The sequence below is a fragment of the Condylura cristata genome, unplaced genomic scaffold (genome assembly GCF_000260355.1).
Source record: "Condylura cristata isolate star-nosed mole 26May11 unplaced genomic scaffold, ConCri1.0 scaffold00002, whole genome shotgun sequence".
Classification (NCBI taxonomy): Eukaryota; Metazoa; Chordata; class Mammalia; order Eulipotyphla; family Talpidae; genus Condylura; species Condylura cristata.
Window position 1 is genome coordinate 37,932,849 of NW_004567103.1, and position 17,860 is coordinate 37,950,708.

The 17,860-nt window shown below is 36.0% G+C and overlaps 1 protein-coding gene across 1 annotated transcript in view; it reads right to left on the minus strand.

Annotated features, from left to right (window-relative positions):
• The window catches only part of SSFA2 (sperm specific antigen 2), a 40,749-nt gene extending 22,889 nt beyond the window's left edge, over positions 1-17,860 (minus strand). The window contains exons 1-8 of the mRNA XM_004674470.2: positions 17,422-17,860; positions 17,021-17,066; positions 13,724-13,773; positions 12,904-12,960; positions 10,366-10,405; positions 10,110-10,208; positions 8,745-8,953; positions 6,924-7,621 (exon numbers count right to left, since the gene is read on the minus strand). Coding sequence (XP_004674527.1) covers positions 6,924-7,621; positions 8,745-8,953; positions 10,110-10,208; positions 10,366-10,405; positions 12,904-12,960; positions 13,724-13,773; positions 17,021-17,066; positions 17,422-17,638 — 1,416 coding nt within the window. The 5' untranslated portion in view covers positions 17,639-17,860. The remainder of the gene's footprint in view (positions 1-6,923; positions 7,622-8,744; positions 8,954-10,109; positions 10,209-10,365; positions 10,406-12,903; positions 12,961-13,723; positions 13,774-17,020; positions 17,067-17,421) is intronic.

Sequence of the window (17,860 nt, forward strand, 5' to 3'; positions counted from 1 at the left end):
ATTTTAACAGGCTATTACTGACAGAGGTGATGCAATTACATGTCTTGCACTTGAAAACTGGCATACTGCTACCATCATACCACAACTTTATAAAATCCCACAAACCATTCATATGTAGTACTGCCCTGCCTGACTTAAATGTTCTTTTAAGTAACATAACCTGGGAGCTGTACATGGAAAAGTACATTAAAAAACTAAAATTGAAAGACCTGAACCATAAATCCTCCCTAAAAATCATGTCCAGAAAAGGTATCTACAAAAGCTGTCTTTTGTGCATTATTTTCCTACCTGTCCAACTCTGTAATTTAGGAATATTTAGATTTCTTCTTTACCACACCAACAGTCTATTCGAGCATACCTAACTCTGTAATAAAATTAAATATTTGGGGCCCTCCCTGGTGGCGCAGAGGGTTAAAGCACAGCACTGAGAATCTAAAGCCCCTTCCACATGAGTTCAATTCCTGCCTGCCCCGGAGGGGACCACATGGTGTGGCAGACCTCTCCTGACCTGCCCGGGCTCCCCTCAGCAGTGTACTTCGTCGATCTTCCTGTTCTGTTCCCCACTCTGTCTCTGGTGAAGCCTCTCACTGCCCCTGAGCCTCTGGCCTGTACCCCAGTTCTGTATGCACAAATAAATAAATCTTTAAAAAAAAATTAAATATTTGGATGGTGCAGGTAATAATAATTTGTAACATATTAGGTAATACATAGGTACTTAAAATAATGCTAGTACAGTAGGAAAATTAGCCAATGTAGGTGTTCAACCTTGAAAAAATATGAGAGCAGACAGCCAGCAAATTTTAGGTAGAACTCGGGTATTCTGAGTTAATGGTTCATTCAAGAATAAGAAAATACTCCATAGAAATGGGAGTGCAATGATCGATATAGAAAAAAGCTCAGAGAGTACAGCTGTTATGTAACACAAAAATTGCTCTGCTTTGTGATATCATTGTTCCACTTAGTTCCATGAATCCAAGTTTATGCTACTTTCGAAAACTGAAACAACAGTGGTTATTTAAAACCATCATCTATAAATCATACATAAATAGTTTCTACTATTCTTTGTTATTACTGAAAATTATCGTATTATATTCTTCAAAGCAGGAATAACAAGTTCAACAGGAAAACCATTGTTTTTCTCTGCAAGGAAACAATTTTTTTTTTTAAATATTCAACAAGACTATATTAGTCTCCATTCAGATCTAGCCTACTTTCAAGAGTTTTCTGGAAAATAAATTATCATATAGCCCAAAAAATAAAAGAGGGCTCCAAGTGCCTTTTTATTTACATTCTATTTACATTCTAGGACTCTTAGATTAAGCATTGTGTTATGATAGAAAAATTACAATCTCATTTTAAAATACTGAATTATTACATTCTATTCTTTGAAATTAGAAAAGTCAGTCACCCAATAACAAGGCTTTTCATGAATAACGTATCTCTCAGTATACTACCTTCAAGATGCTACTCTATGGCATAATAAATATAATGGTCTACTCTTTCATAAACTGCATAATTTAAAGATACATATTTAATTGAAAGAGAGGAGTTAATTTTACTAATAAAATTACTAAAACTAATATCCTTTTTATTCAGCAAAAATCATCAATCAATGTCGATAACAAAAAAGTCATACTAATGTTAATAGGTTATAACTGCACAAAGTAAAGCGATGAAACTCAAAATGGGGTCCACTATAGGAAATTTTGAAGAAAATAAAAAACATAGATTTATGTAGCATGATTTTCCCTTTTCAGTGGTCTTAAAACCTCAGCAAAACTGGTTACTAGCTACAGGCTGCCTTTCATGAAATTAATACTAGTTAAAAATTGTAAACTAGGGGCCCTCCCTGGTGGCGCAGAGGGTTAAAGCACAGCACAAAGAAGTTAAAGCCACCTCAGCAAGAGTTCGATCCCCACCCAGGAGGCACCACAGACCTCTCCTGACCTGCTGCTCCTCTCAGCACTGTACTTCATCAGTCTGCCTGTTCTGCTCCCCACTCTGTCTCTGGTGAATCACTGCCCCTGCACTCCTGGCCTGCATTCTAGTTCTGTATGCATAAATAAATAAATCTTTTAAAAAAATTGTAAACGAAATTTAGTGATAGCTAATAGCAGTTCATTATGAGATTTTCTACAATTTTTGGTCAAGTTTGAAACTTTGAGTAATATATATACTTTTTTTAATAAAAAAGCACCAATATACCAAAATAATAAAAATGTTTGGTCTGGCCCTTCCTGGTGGCGCAATGGGTTAAAGCACAGCACTGAGAACTAGCCACAGCCACTTCAGTGTGAGTTGGATCCCCTGCCCTGGAGGTGAGCCACATGGAACAGCAAACCTCTCCTGTCTCAACCAATGCTCCCCTCAGCAGTGTACTTCATTGATCTGCTTGTTCAGCTCCCCACTATGTCTCTGGTCAAACCTCTCACCACCCCTGCACCTCTGCTGTACCCCAGAGGATATATATATGCATAAATAAATCTTTAAAAAGTTTTTTTTTTTTTGTCTTATCTTAGTGTTTGGAGAGTTAAGAGTTATATGAGAACATGTTTACAATAACCCACACATTTAGGTTACTTCAGTTAAAAAATGTCTTAGTAAAAGAAATACCTTTTTCGATTCATGTTCTCCTACTTCCTTACTTAGACTTTTTACACTTTGCAACATTCATCTTCACTGAGATACACTATCTTGGCACAATATTACTGTATTGCATTCCACACAGCAGTAGCATGCATGTTGTTACAAAAATAACCTTTCTTTCAGGTTTAAGAGACATTGCATAGGTGTTTTTTAAAATGAAAATCAATTATTTATTACACATATACATACATATTTATTTATTTATTTGAATTTCAATGATGTACACCTGAAATATATACATATAACAGGTTATAATGCAATACCACTTCATTCAAGAAATCAAAACAGGAACTTTAAAAATTATAATTCTGCTTAATTTTTAAGTACATCTTCAAAAATTCAAAGGGAAGTATTATTTTTCCAAAGTAGTAGTAAAGGGCTGTCTGCATCAGATGACAAGAGCTCTTGTCCAATGTCTGATCTTACATTTAGCCAAACTGACATTTAGCAAGCCGTCTGATGTGGCTCAACACAGATTCATACAAAGATCTGGGCTCAAATTTGATTTATGTCACTTACAGGATTAATGGTGTCAGATAACTGTGATGATTATCTCAGCTTTCTTAACTGTAAAGATTAAAACTTCTAAGGATGACACAGGTTGATCAAATGTGATTGAAGCATTCTGAAATAGTAAAGTGGTAAAGACTGCAACAGAAGATCACTTTCCGACAACCTCCTGCCCTTCTCCCCTATGGTGCTGTAAGTCACTGATATAATTTCTTAGAAATTATATCCTCTGAAAAATTGGGGGTAAATCTGACCTCATTTGTAAAGGGAGAAAATGGAAAATATTTCAAGGATTCCATTTTGTTGCAGAGTACTTATTCTATATTTATTTGCAAATTTCACCTTCTAATAAAACCTCCCAAGTTTTACACACACAGAGTTTACTTTTAATGTCAAAAATTCTTAAGAAAAATGTTGACTTCATTTTTTTAGATCATAGCAAACAGCAAAACGGCATTTAACAGGGTTTTGAAATAACAGACATCCAAGCATATGTCATCTTTTAGAGCTCATTCTATTGCAGACATATTATCAGCTTTCAAAACCTATATATGTTAAAGGTCAAAAAAACATCCATCTATCAAATGCCTGACTGATGGTAATTGCTTTAACTTAATTTAATAGCTAAAAATAAGTAATGAGGTATATTGATGATAGTAGTCAGTGTAAAGAGAATTACATACTTACTAAAATTTCAGTGGCTTATAAAAATATATGCATATCCACTAATACCTAGATTTGAATATAAATTCATTTATGGAGAACAATATATTTATAGAAACACAGACAAAAATACTTCCTTAAACATTTTTCTTCTATGCCTAAAATATGAATAATGGTTCCTGAACAGGATCATATTATGGCTTAAATGTGAATCATTCCTAACACTAATCTATGGTTCTAAAGAGTCACCACGATGTATTTACTGAAAGTACGTAATTTCAAGAAGACTGCAAGAATCATTAAGGTTAGTTATTAAGAGTTAGAAAACTCAAAAGTAGAGATGCATAACTTTTAGATACACTAAAACATTTTTTAAAATTCTACAAACATTTTATAGGCATATTCAGCTAAATGAAAATAACCTGGCCCTTCTTTTTTAACATGAAAAACACTTTCATTCTCCAAGGTCTGGATCAAACCTGTCACCTATTTAACCACCCTGCCATCAAGATGGTCGTCATTCCTTGAGACTATCAGACCTTACCTTCTGCCTCAGAAGGGTCTGGAGCTTCATGCAGAGCTTGTCTGCCATCATTTTCTCCCCCAGTTGCCCAAATTGCAGCTGATTGCAGCTGGCAATCAGTTCATCTACCTGAGGAATAACTTACTGAGCAAGTACACTCTGATATATTTACTCTCTGTTTTTACAGGAAGAAAGTTCCCAGTAAGAATCAAATCTCCAGGGAAAGGAGTCCAAAAGAAAACCAGTAACAGCCTACTTTGAATGGAATCTACAAATTTGCCTCAACAAAATTGTTCTCTTCATATGTCAATATGATTCAAATCATACTTGGGGGAAGAGGAAATTAAAGAAACACATTATTTCCCTTCTTTATCCATTGTTCCCCATGTTCTCTTTAAAAGTTCCCCAAGGGATATAAACAATTCTAGGAGGAGGTTTTTAATCCATCCTTTAAATAAATCTGAAGAAAAAATTCCCCATTTTTACAATGAACTATGGTAGATCATATATTCTATTTTTAAGAACAAAAATCTTCCACTACTCTTGAACCACTAAAACATGTTTTTTTTTTAAAAAAAACAAACAAACAAAAAAAAACAAAAAACAATTGCTCAGTCCAGTGTCCTATTACTTTCTTTACTAACTGCTTTTGCCAGTAGAGGGAGCAAAAAAAAACCCACTTTACCATTAAATTTAACTTGCTGTCAAAGGACATCCAGCTGGCACAATATAAACATTTACAAGAACCTTTGTATATAATATCAGTAATTTTTTAGGAGCACAGCATAGGATTCAAGAATTCTAGACATTAAAAACAACATGTAAGAGTATCATAAGCCACTGACACCAGAATTACAAGTATCTAACATTTTATTTTAATTTTATACTCTACTGTTATACTAAAATAAGGAAACTAATTTCCTACCTGATTGTCAAAAGAGAGAGTTTAAGGCAACAACTTATATTTTAATTGTAAGTGCCACAAGTTTAGACTAAAACAAACTCAAAAAGTTCTCAGTGAATGGAACACAAAATTTTAAATAAAGTAGCCATCATAAAGTTGTCATTCCTCAAATTTATCATCATGAGAACCAAATTATATGAAGTATTAAACAGAAGTGTAAAAGCTAAAAAGAAATAAAGGAAAAGATTACAGATATTGTAAAATATTTCAAATCTCTTTTGACTTCAGTTTTTGGTTGGAAGTATTAAAAGACACATTCAAAGGCTACAAAAAAGGTAAATCTCCATTTCAGCAACTGAAATTTTGCAAAAAAGTAAAAATCCTCTCACTGTACCAGATACCTAACAGGACATTTATGGGCAGAATCAATTATCCTGTTTTCTGATTCTCTAAATAATGGCATGTGATCCTAAAACTAGTGTAAGGCACTAGCAAAACTTCTAGGTAACAGGTTTAAAAAGAAAACCTACCCGGCCCTCCCTGGTGGTGCAGCGGGTTAAAGCACTGCACTGAGAAGCTAAAGCCACTTCCGCATGAGTTCAATTCCTGCCTGCCCCGGAGGTGACCACATGGTGTGGCAGACCTCTCCTGACCCACCCGCTGCTCCCCTCAGCAGTGTACTTCGTCGATTTGCCTGTTCTGCTTCCCACTCTGTCTCTGGTGAAGCCTCTCACCGCCCCAAGGCTCTGGCCTGTACCCCAGTTCTGTATGCATAAATAAATAAATCTTTAAAAAAAAAAAAAAGAAAGAAAACCTACCCATTTTATAACATATAGCCTCAACTCTTTAGCTTGTATGTTTCAATTTCCTCATGGGTAAAATGACACACCACTGCCTGATTCACAACTGAAATAGAAAAAATACTTCAAGGGCCTAATGCTGTGTCTGACATCTGCTACTTGATAAACAATTTCCTGCCCCAAGCTACACAGTTTCAACACAGAATTATTAGCCCTAAAAATTCAAGAGCAGTTTTAGCTGAGCCCCATCAAAGTAAAGATACTTACCTTGTGCGCTTTGAAATTTATGTACGTGAGCAGGCATATTGCTACAGAACAATAAGACCTACCCAAACAATGGCCTTTCTTTGCAGAAGCCCTGCTAGTAGCCTTTCAAATCTACTCAGTCTTCAAGGCTCCCCACCCTCTTCTCTTCCATAACCAAACCTGTCTCCAAATGCATTTTTTACACTTTTCCTTTCTACTGAAACTTTCAGAAAAGCTTCCTAAAGACACACAGCAATTCAGTAGTAGAGACAGAACTTGGAATCCCGGCTTGATTTCAGCGCCTATGTTTTTAATTATTATGCAATATTTAATTGAACTTGAAAATATTCTCTCAGGACTTTCTCAGGGGATGAAAATATTAAACAGAGAGAAAGGAGGCTGAAGTTCAAGTGTCAATAGTAGATGATAGAGAACCCAGAGAAGCTGATGAACTGTCACATTATTTTAACATCACATTGTCCTATGACCATGTCTTGTTTTGTGAAATACAAAATAAAAATAATAATAAACCCTGGAAAGTCAAAATTAGGATGACATTTTCTAGTCACTTTTAACATTTTTGGCACTTCCCCACCCTATTTTAAAGAAGTCTCAGGAAGTTTTTACCTACCTCTTCCATTTCAAAGGAGTCCTTCTGCTGTGCCATTATATTTCTTATGGATGGGATTGTCAGTGGTGCATATGGTTCTTTTTCAGGTGTGGACACAAGGACATTTTTCAGCTCACTGCTATCTTCCAGCTCACTATGGCTGGACATGTGGAACCCACCTGCATCAGGTTCCAGAGTAACAGATTCCTCATCCAGTTTATTCTCATCACTTTGAGTTTCTTTGACTTGTTCATTTTCAGTATCTTGATTAAAATTACTATTTGCTTCATGAGAAAGCATATTAATACCAGCATTCTCCATTACAGATGCTGAACTACCTGATACTTCTTCTTTTACTGTAGCCAACATAGAAGACGAGTCTTTTTTCTTTACAACTTTTTGAGTCTTTGGATCATTTTTATTTCCACTTTCTTCAATCACTGAAACATTTAGAACTTTTCCTTTTTCAACTGCTGGAGCAGGACTATTACCTTCTCCTTTTTCTGTTTTATCAACACATAAATTTAGTTTTGATAGTGTTTTCATTAAACGATTTGCAGTGTTACTTCGGGTTAAAGGTGGAGGGGAGTCTGTCTCCTTAGTAGAGGTCACTGAGGACATACTTCCAATTCTCTGCAGGGGAGTCCCAGAGACTTGGGAATATAAAGAAGAAAATGCATTGGCAACAGTAGTAAGCACTTCAATTTGACGAAAACGACCTACAGAAAAACAAAGAAAATAGATTTTATATATATATATATATATATATATATATATATATATGTATTTGTGTGTTCATACATACTTATTTTAAACCATTATTATTGCTTAGAAATCCAATAACTGAATTTCTTATTTTTTTTTTTAAGGATTTATTTATTTATGCATTCAGAACTAGGATGCAGGGATGGGGAGAGCGTTCACCAGAGACAGAGTGGGGAGCAGAACAGGCAGATCAATGAAGTACACTGCTGAGGGGAGCAGCGGGAAAGACAGGAGAGGTCTGCTGCATCATGTGGGTCACCTCCAGGGCCGGGGATTGAATTCGCACTGAAGCCACTGGGCTAGTTTGCAGTGCTGTGTCCTAACCTGCTGTGTCACCAGGGAGGACCCAAATAACTGAATTTAATTTACAAAAATTGTAAAATAAGATTTTTTCCCCTTATCTAACATTTAAAACTTTTCTATTTTACTGGGGAGAAGGATGCAGACTTTTTGCTCTAAGCACTAGAATTTACTTTTTAATACAGCAGAATGAAGCACAAGACTGAACAGAATGGAAAAGTCTACTGATCTACAGCTATCAATCACTTTTTAGGTCTCAGATTCCATTAATATTCTTCCAAATGTTCTCCTAGTAAAGTATAAAGAAATAGGTATTTTAGTCCTAACTGGGGGAAGCTGGGGAAAGGACTTCTAGATCCTTAATCCAAGGACTACCTAAGGATATCATTTTTGGAATATATGGTCAGAAAGCAAAACGTTAGACTCAATATGAATAAAAAATGATCTATTTAATTAAAACTTCATGCTGTCTTATATTTACAGAAAAGCACCTAAAACTAACTGACATCATTTAGTAATAACAGTCCCTTTCCCTATTTCTTCCCTTCTTCAACAGCAGCAATTAAGGGAAAGTTTAAGTAAGCTAAACACTTTTAAAAGTCAAGATCTAGGAAAGGAGTAGGTAAGTTAATTTCTATAAAAAAGGATAATAAAAATTCAGAATAAGTAAATGTTATTGTGCTAATTACCCCTAGTAATTAAAATTTCCAATAAAATCAGACATCACACTGTGGATACTGTAATTTAAAAGCGTTTGCTAACAATTAAAACCCTTACTTGTCAAAGCATAATTTGGATTTTCTACTTCCATCCGTTGCATCTGAGCACTTAAAAATACTTTAATGTCTATCCCTCTGGCAAATGATGATGAATTAAAAAATCTGGAAGGAATTTTAGAAGCAATATCTGGTTCATCACGTCCAAATCCAAGGTTATAAAGAATTTCTTCAGGATCTTCCTCATAAAGTTCCAACAATTCTGAAACACTACAAAAGAAGGGGAAAAAATCAAGATAAAACAAGCTTATAACAGACCTCATGTTTACGAGTTAATAATATTCTTTCCAGTGATAAAATATTTTTCTACAGCTTCTGTTCTTTAAACCATTACTTCAACATCTTTATAAAGTGCATGCTAAATATGAAATATAACACTTAAAGAGTCCATTATCTCAAAAGTTGTTTGTATTGTATTGTTGACCCCTAACAGCACACTAAATTAAAGACCCTTGATTCCTCACCTTATTTTTTTTGACATTTTAAGAGATTCTCAATAAAGTAGCTAAAAACTATAGGAAGAAAGACGAGTAAGAAAAGGGTTAAAGTAGAACTGATAAGGAAAAATGTAAAGTTGGTAGAACTTTAGTATAAAGTTGCAGAACTTCAGTTTTTCTTCTCTTTGCCTGTCCTAGACTAGCAACCTGATCTTAAACCTAAGGGAGGAGTGTACCTTCTCCAACTTTTCTCTATAATGTTTCCTACTCAGGAAGTAGGAGGAGTAAAGTAAGGAGAGTATCAGTCAATCAAAGACAACACCTTGCTCTAATTCTACTGGAAATTAATTATGCCATAATTATCATCTTATCACTCATACCAGTGATAATGTACGCTTTCTCAGACTTGGTGAAGAAAACAGGAATGTTAGAGATGGAACTTGAACAGAAGGCAATTTCACATACCAATACAACAATTTGGATTAACAGTTTAAACTGGTTCCACAGGCACATGTATTTGCTTATTTCAATATATATTTTAAAGATCTTCGGTTTAATAAGGTGAAAACAAATCTTTATTTAAATCTCAAAGTTTTAAATTAGTAAGGCTTATCCTGACTTTTATGTTAGAGTAACTTAATACTCAGGTAGATTGGAGAATGCTGGAAGAAAAGTTGCTTCACTATGAAGTTCTTTCAGGTTGTTAAGGCTCAACATGCTGGCTAATCCTCAGCAGCACTATAAATATTATTTGTTACTTTTAATTTTATTTAAAAAAAAAAAGAATCTGCTGAATTGTGCTGATTCATGAAACACTCTGAATTTCTTTTAATAACTGCATACTACCAGGACAAACCCAAGAATTAAACAGTGATGAACAGGTCATCTATAACACAACTTAAGTGTACCATCATTTCAGAATAAGTTACCTTGAGACTGTCGCACTACTTTTCCCAGATCCAGTGGAATTCATACTTCTCCCTTTCTGATGAAACTGTAGTCTTCTCTCTTTGGCCAAAATGTTATTGCTATAAACAAAATTGGATTATATAAAGCCTCATTCTCATAAGTATGCTTTATTTTTTTTTCTTGCATTTTTTTTCTCCACAAGATTTTATTTTTTAAATATATAGACATACATATTTCAGTATGCTTTATTTTTAAAAAGAAAATACAGCTACCTACCAGTTTTCAATTCTAGCATCAGTTTCATGGAGGTGGTTGGCTACAAGTAAAAAGAATAAATGCACATCACAATTAGTAGGACAATAACTACATGATGCAATCATTAAGAGAGCAAATTAACCACAGTATTACAGTTAATTGTCTCATATACTAAACTCCTGTCTTGGTTCATTAAGTCTGTGTCATTAAAATAATACACTATACACAGATAAGGACAGAGCCAGTACATTTTGGAGGTGTCCTTGTTTTTAGTAATGTAAAACTAATTATTCTACCCTGAATGCTTAAAGTAAAAAGAACAGCTAACCAACTGAATTTTCTTAATAATTCAGAAGTAGTAAGAGGAAGTTAAAAAGCATATATGGTTCTGATAATTAAGTGCTGTTAATAAAGAATACCTAAAAAGCAAATATAATGGCATTATTTAAGTGTGGCAATAGGATATACATAAATTTCTAATGTGGTTTTTTTTAAGGCTGAAAATCCATTCCAGTTACAACTAATTTTTTATGTACATATTTTAAAAGTTTCTAATCATTACAATGGAAGTTTTGTTTTAAAAATAGCCCTCCAACTTTATCCTAGTTAACTAAACACACAAATACTTTCTGTTAAATTTACATTTAATATTTACAGACCAATATAAAGAATTATATTTAATCTTTATAGATGAATATACATAAAGAATTATTTATCTATTTTAGCACAATGGCTTTTTTTTTTTGTTCACTTCTAATCTGCAAAATCATGGCAATTTCTTATGCTTCCTGTACATACACAAGAAAGGTGGCTAGCACTTTGTACTCAATATTTACTGCAGTTGAAAGTAATCTTGAAATAATTTGAATAAATAATCTTGAGTAATTTTCACAGTAGCTCCACTCCTTTATGGGACTTCCTTACAGGTTCTGATTTCCAATAAAATCACTTAATGTGGATGAACAGGCACAGCACAGAAGAACGGGAGATATTTAAGGAAGGAAGTAAAAATATGCTATATGATATCGTATTGACAGCTACACGTCATTATGTATTTTCCTCAGAATGTACAAGAAGAGTGAAACTTAATGTAAACTATGGATTTTGGGTAATTATGACACCTCAATGTAGGTTCAGCAATGCAACAAATCTACCACAATCTGGTATGGACAGTGGGGAAGGCTATAAATCTATGTATGCAGGGAGTTGATAGGCAATCTCTGAACCTGTCCCCCAATTTTTCTGTAACTTAAAACTACTCATAAAAACTCAATATTGTGAAAGTAAGGGAGATATTAAAAGTGTTATTTACATTAATACTAAAATGCCTTTAATAAGGGATTGACAATATATTTAAATGTGTTGATTGGGAAGCAGTTAACTTAAGCTTTATGCAGATGTTATTTCATGAAAACATATAAACAGAAATAATAAAAACTAACATATTCACATATTGTTGAAATGTCAATGTTAGGAGGTTCTAAATAAGACTGATTTAAAACACCAAAAGGTCAATTACATTAAATTCAGCAGATAAATTTATTATTAAATTTAAACAGATTTGCTAAACCCATAATTTTTTTAAAAAAAAGCACATGCTAATAACCTAGCTTTATACCAGTAATTTTAAAATAACTATAAAATAATGTTAAAATCTTAATTTTACATTATAGATAGTTTAAATATGAATCCACAGGAAGATTCTACAACATGTGAAAATATAAACAGTACAATACACTCTTTAAAGGTTTATTTCTTTATTCATACAGAACTGGGGTACTGGCCACAGCTAGGGGAGGGGAGGTGAGAGGATTCACCAGAGACAGAAGGGGAGCAGAACAGGCCGACTGACTAAAATGCACTGCTGAAGGGAGCAGCAGAGCAGTGGATAGGTCAGGAGAGGTCTGCCACATCAGCTGGGACACCTCCCTGGCCTGGATAGGACCTGTGGCGCTGCAGTGGCTGTGGTAGCTTCACAGTGCTCTGCTTTAATCCCTGGAGCCACCAGGGAGGGCCCAGTACAATAAACTCTTTAAGTGCTAGCGCAGATGGAAACAGACATCAACATAATGGCTTCTGATTAAATTCTAATAACTATGCTATTTTTAGTTTTATCCTTTTATCTTCGAATTATCTGGTAAAAGAGGGAGAGGAAAAGACAAGAGCAAAGAGACAAGATGCAGCTGTAAGTCTGACATAAGGGTATGTACCTCACACTAAAAATAAGCTTCAATTTAGTTTTCTCATTATAAATATTTAAGCTTCCTTCCTTCTGCAGGACAATTCTTCCCTCCATTATATTACCATTGTTTGCCCCCAACAGTTCCTTTAAACAATAAAGTCCAAGGAAGACATATGGCCATTTCACAATGGTTTATCAGAGCCATTCTACATATATTCTAGGCTTTCACTAGTTTACTGACATAAAAAGTTCATAAAATGTATCTGAGCCATTTTCAAGAACTTTAAATTCAGCTTTGAGTATGATATATCTGAAATAACTAGACTTTATCACTTTAACTGTAAAACTACATGAAAATATAGTTCTTCCAAACATACCTTCAGCTCCCAATGACAAATCATCTTCAAAACTTCCTCCATTTTTCACAAGCACACCTGAAACATTACAAGATTCATACCAGTTTTGTTTTTCTTATGTCCATATAAAATCATTGTTTTAATTAAAGCAAACTGACCAAACAAAGTATTTTATAAGATACAGTGAAATGAGCAGATCTGAGTGTATTCAGAAATTATTTTGATTATGTAATTGATTCGTAGCCAGATAAATTCTACTTCACCAATCTAGAGGCTATTTTATACTCAGTATATCTTTCACTAAGAAAACATATCCTACCCATGGGTTTCATGGAAAACCAGATCCTGGATAATATTCCTTTTACCCCTCATATTTACTCAGAACCTCAAACAAGATTTCCCCCATGTTGTGAACTTTTTTAAAAAAACATGCTTTGCCACTATCTGCACATTCTTGTAGTTTGAACTTGAAAATTCTGTTTTGCACAGGTGGCAAAATTTCAGGTATAGCAATTTCAGTTAATAAGCAAAGAAATGCTGCACTAAGTTGGCTTAGTTAATAAATATGTTCCTTATGTTTACACACCATATTTTTATAATAAATTAGTCTTTATAATTTCCAACTGAACAATAAAATATAAGAGTTTCACACCATGGAGAGGTTTGGCAATTTGCTTAAACTCACCGCTTATTACAACATTTCTCCATGTTAGCTTCTAGCTTTTGCAAGAGCTCATTTTATGAACATGCCTATCACATTTTTAACTCACATACATATTCAGAGAACAAATGAAGCAGAGCCCTTATAAAGAAGGCATTTAGAAAGGCAGCTTTCTCTTACCCTTGAGTGTACTACTGCTTTGTTCATCCAGCGAGGCTCCCAAAGGGGTACTGCAACCACATAAACATAAGCCTTAGTTTAAAAAGCTGTCTGGAGAGCTTTCACTGCACAGCCTTACACTTAAAGAGCTGTAGCTAAGCAAGCGTTCAATCATAAATCTCCTCCCAAACACATATGGAATGCACTGGATTACGTAAGTAGTAAACTACTAACTAAGCAAAAACCTATAGTCAAGTCAGTTTCACCAGTAATGATTTAGTCACATGTCTGATCTACCAGCAATTAAGAATAAGAATGGCAAGCTACAAATATATGATTTGCATTTTTTTTTTTTTTTTTACAAAGTAGAAAAAGAGAGCAAGGGCAGGCATTACGAAAATGTTTGCTCCCATCAACCCCTTCCCTAGAAACAGGAAACAAAATTAAAAGAAAACAAATGTTTTCCTTAGCAAAATTAAAAGTTCAGAGTTTAGACTGAAGACCTAGAAATTTTCTTAAATCTCATCTGTTAAATATGTCAGTAGCATTACGAAGCACCACACACTACCTCCTTCACCCCAACTATACCCAATGGCAGTCTTTGTTACTCAAAAAAGAACAGCATTATACAGTCAGTTTGAGAATCATTTATCATAAACTAACCATTGCTAAAATTCTTTCACATTCTTTCAGTTCAAACAAAGACAATAATAACACCTACATTATCTCTTTAAATGCATTTCTTTTTCAAAACTAAAGTAAAAATACAACCCTAAGTCTGAAAGGTTTTACTTTCTGAAGTTTCATTCTGTTATACAACTTTTTCATCAGGAACAATTTATACCTGCTACAAATTCACACCACACCTGATATCAATTGTTAAAAATATTGATATTTGAAGTTGACTTCAAAGGATTACTGAAATGCCAATTAAATGTTAAAACTTTCTGCAAGTGAACGTACAAGTAATGGCAGTTCTTTAAAAATTAGTACTATTTTGAAATGTATAAGAATCATAAGCAACTACCGTAAGATATTGATAAAAACATCGGGGTCAAATTTTTAGATATGTTTTAATAAAACTCTTAATTTGTCATCCCTGCTGACTACTTCCTTAATTAAGACAAAACACCATTACTCCTGTGGATGTCTCTACTGGTCTGTGTACTAACAGAAAATGACAAGCGAAATATAGTTGGCATTCTCCTTCAAAAAACAAGTCTCTCACTCTCTTAATAGGTCTTTTACAAATTCTATCAAAAACTCTATCCCTTCTTAAGTGTTAATTCAAGCAATGTTTTCACTTAGCCAAAACAAGAAAAAAAAAAACTTATCAAAATAAAAGACTCCCTTTAAAGAAAGACAAAGTGGTATTTAGGATACAGAGAGCAAAAAGAAATTCGAAACTTATCAGGGAAAAATGCAGTCTTCAGATCATTTGTATAAAATGTACAAAAAATAATACATATCCAACTCTGGAAAGTATCCAAAGTTTCTATAGAAAAAAAGAACAGAGTTGCATACAGCCTGGCAGTCAAATCTTTGATAATAACAGACATTAAAAGACTATTTGTTCTAGCTTTCCCTGAAGCAAGTGAATGCCCCTTTTGTACAGAAAAGGTGCCAACTGTTGGGAACAAGGAGGAAACTTATGAAGGAAGGATCAGCAGACTTTAGAATCCACCTACTTAACTCAGCAACTAAACTTCCGAAATTTCCCGGGGTGATGTGTTCTGGTGAATGCTACAAATGTACTGCTATTTTATATGCTCTTTTACACAATCCATTCCTATACATCATAAAACAAAAATGTCATTCTTCTCCTGCTCTTAAATTTTTAATTCTTCTAAATACATTCTTGAACTTAATGAAACACTACAAATTTTGAATGACAAACCTATTTGAAAACTGAGTAGGCAAATAACCTACTCAGTGCTGTATTTAAATGAAGAGTAAAATTGAAGATTTTAAAAGACTTAGGTAAAAGTAAATTTTCAGACACATTTCTAAGAGGAAACCTGAAAGATACTGGTTTCAGAAGGTTTCTCTTAAAAGATCCTGACTACGCTTATTTTTAAATGTTATACTACTCTGGTGCTTGACAACTAAATAAAGCAATAGCACCCTACCATGATTTTTTAACCCATGCTCTGAGTGGAACCACCAAATAATAAAGGCCATAGTCCTATAATTTGACAGTGTTTTGCATTAGGGCTAAATTGTTAATCTCGGTTCCAAGGATTTCATAAAATGTATCTGCCTCTGTGCATCTTTAGAGAGAAGGTCCATCTATTTCAACAACTCTCAGGGTAATGAAGACTGAAATGAAGACTGAAATGAAGACTGTTTAGTAAGGCTCCAGATAGTCAAAACAGAATAGTGACCAATATTTAATCTAGTTTTTAGGGGAGAAAAATAAACTGGCAAGTATGAGAAACACCCCCTCCATATCCACTCCCCAAAAGACTTCCAAACTCTGGTACTTGAACAAAAGATTTAGGAATGCCCAAATGAGATGGAAAAATATATTTGCAGAAGCAAACACCTTAACAATTGTTACAAAGGTACATTCTCACGTGAGATTTTACAAGTAGCAAATTGAAGGGGGAAAAAATAAAAATATGAGACAAGCACATTTTACTATAGCAAGATTTTCTTGCCGTATGACTCATCACCTCTGTACTTCATCAAACATTTTTTAACAGTTGCCAAAGCATGTAATTAAACAGATTTATGCAGTCTGAAAGCTTTCAAAGTTCTATTTCCCTTCTGTGGATTCCAGTGCCATCTGACGATCATCCAAGAAGTAAACTACAAGAACGAAGTTAGTTTTAATAGCTCTCCAAACAGAAATATGGCACAGAAAATAAAATTAAAAGCCCAGGCAATATATTTAAGCAAACTGACTGCAGCTAGCACGTAGGACAGGAAAGGGATCTGATGCCAGATGTACAGATGTCAAAACAAAAACAAAATATGAACCAGTGTGAAATGTGGAAACCGTTTGGAATAGAAACTAGGCAAGCAAATAACGTGGCATGGTTATGTTTTCCGTTCCTGATCCCTGGTGCCAAATAACGCACGGGATCTCTACAGTCCTAACAACTGCAAACTCAACACGTTCACCAAAGAATAAGCAGTCGCTGTACTCCCATTTCTCATCGCTTAGAGGAGGAAGCTATCCGTGGGCTCACTTTCCGGTTTACAGGCTTCAACGGCCATGGGACCCACAGGGACTGCGGCCCGAGTCACTCTGCTCGAGCGTCCCATCTGCGTGGATCTGCCCCCAGGACGCCAGAGGCGCAAGGGAGGACTCACCGGCAGTCCTTGAGCCATATCGCGATCTTCTCGTTGGGCACGTTTCCTGCAGGGCAAAGCGAGGGAACAACTTGTTACCGATACCCGTGGTCTCCGAAAGTGGGGTCAACGCGGACACTCTTTTGTAGGGAAAGCTACTGGGGGCAAAATGCAGGCGGAACAGCCAGTCTTAAGTGTCCATCAGAAGGAAACGAGACGGCATCGGCGTGCCCGAGACGCCCTGCCAAGGGCATACCTTTAAGGGTCAGAAAGTGTCCCTCGACGCCCGCCCCAGCAAGTCGGGGTGGACCTTCCAGACCTCTCAGCAGTCACCTCGGGAACACGAGACTTTCCCCCACCCGCCAGCCAGCACGCACTTCCCCGACTTCCCCGTCCGCCTCTGCCCGGCCAGGCGCACCGACCTCTCCCCGCAGTGGCTGGCAGCTTCGCTCCGGGGAGGTGGTCCTCGTCGTCGTCGTCGTCGTCCTCGTCCTGCGTCGTCGCTTCTGTGGACAGGTCCTCAGTCTCCGACGCCTGCCAGGAGCCGCGGCACTTGGCCCAGGCCTTCCTCCGGCGACTCGCCACTTGCCACTCCAGTTCCTCCTCCGCCTCCGCGGACGCCGTCAGGGGCCGGTCCATGATCGCACCGGGGGCTCCGCAGCCCCAGCCGGAGCCTGCACGAGAGGCGGCGGCAGCGGGGACCCCCGCCCGTGATGTCAGCGCCCGGCCGGGCTGGGGGCCCCGGAGAGCTGGAGCGGGCGCGGGCGCGAGAGGAGGAGGAGGAGGAGGGGACGGGAGGGAGGGAGGGAAGGAAGGGGAGGGAGGGGGCGGAGGGCCCGCGCTTCACATGAAGCCGGCGGG